At 33.3% G+C, this 1,681-nt stretch overlaps 1 protein-coding gene across 1 annotated transcript; it reads left to right on the forward strand.

Annotated features, from left to right (window-relative positions):
• Positions 1-538: 538 nt before the first annotated feature.
• Positions 539-1,355, forward strand: LOC122528460 (F-box/LRR-repeat protein 15-like; the record flags this gene model as incomplete). Its single annotated transcript, XM_043653594.1, has 2 exons — positions 539-926; positions 994-1,355. Coding segments are annotated over exons 1-2 (672 nt in total), but the record flags the coding sequence as incomplete, so codon positions are not given.
• Between the last annotated feature and the right edge of the window lie 326 nt (positions 1,356-1,681).

Below are 1,681 nucleotides of genomic sequence, written 5' to 3' on the forward strand. Positions count from 1 at the left end.
ATATAAAGTAGATATTTATGTATATTTATGTAAGTGTACACAGAATCTTTTCAACAATTGTAGTGTGCAAGAGATGGAAAGTATTAATGAAAAAATCCTGGTATAGTGTGAAAAGACTGGATTTACGGGATTCTATGTGGGACTCTTTAGCTGACAGAAAAAGAAAAGGAATTCGTTTCTGTATGCTTCGTAAAATATTATTACGATGTGGTTCATATTTAAATGAAGTAGATTTGTCCTTTGTGCCGTATCGTTTACATTGCAATGCAGTAATAGTCATCGGAAAATTGTGCCATTATTTAAAAGTAATAAATATCACTGGTGTTTGCATTTCGCGGTTTACTATCCGTTCGTTCGTCAATAGCTGCCACAATATTAGAAAATTAAGTGTTGGTGAAGTCACTCGCCTTTGCGATATTGATCTAAAAATGTTATTCGAAATGAATCCAAAGTTACAACATTTTGAAGCTTATCGTACTCCAATAACCGGAAGGTGCTTATTGCATTTACCAACGGACAGAATAGAAGAAGTCGTTCTAGACTCTTGTCAATATCTTGAAGAATACTTTGCATTGGAGGTGAAGCTTTCAGTTTATTTTCACCGCCTTTAAGAAAGATGGATCGAGTAATTAATATTTTTCAGGCAATTGTGAGACTACAAGGAATGAAAGCGTTTACGATAAATAGATGTAAATGTATATCCGGTAACTTCTTTCGATTTCTCGGCACACAATGTAAGAATTTGGAAACTTTAAAAATTTGTCATATTCCATCTACATCATATTTCCAATCAACAGACACGTTTTATATTACGCAATTATCCAACCTCAAAGCTCTGACAGTCAGTGAGAACAATGTAATTACGGACGAATTTCTTTTTAGTCTGCTAACGACATGTCACAACCTCACATATTTAGACATTTCCAGTAAGTCAGATATCATACGGAAGTAATTCAGTATACAATAATTTACTCAATTTCTCGTCTGTTGCAGGATGTTCTGGTATTTCAAACCATGGCATGACCGCTATAACAACCGTTCCCTCGTTAGAAGTGTTAATAATGAACGATGTGCCAACAGTGACTAAAGTGCATCTATCTGAGGCATCCAATTTCAAAAGAATAGAATGTCGCAATTCGAAATTTATGGATAGTGTGATAATTAATCTTATTAAATTCTCGCCGCAATTGAGGGTGCTAGATTTATCAGAATCCCCATCTATTACTAATAGAACATTAGAGGAAGCTGCCAGAATTACGGCCAGTCGAACCAACAATATTACTTTAGAAATATTCGTAGACGGTACCTCAGTGGATCTTAGGACTTTTAATAACGTATCACCGTTTTTACAAATAGTAACATTTCCACTTGTACTGTAATATTTGTAAATATTTATTATGTAATTATACTATGTAACTATGTTAACGAAACACTTTAAAGTGTTGAAAAAATGAGAATAACTTTGACTTAGACATGTTAATTTGCAGTAACTTTAGAGACGTAAATCGATAGTACTTATGTCGATAGACAAACTTTGTGAATGATTTTGCAGAAAATTTACGAAACAGAAAAAAAAGGGATGATAGACGGTAGTGCGATTATATTATCTATAAACGAAGCACATTATTACTATTTTATACCATCATAACTAGTATTACCATGCAAATTTTGACAAACTACG

The sequence above is a fragment of the Frieseomelitta varia genome, unplaced genomic scaffold (assembly GCF_011392965.1).
Source record: "Frieseomelitta varia isolate USP_RPSP 00005682 unplaced genomic scaffold, Fvar_1.2 scaffold_1129, whole genome shotgun sequence".
Classification (NCBI taxonomy): Eukaryota; Metazoa; Arthropoda; class Insecta; order Hymenoptera; family Apidae; genus Frieseomelitta; species Frieseomelitta varia.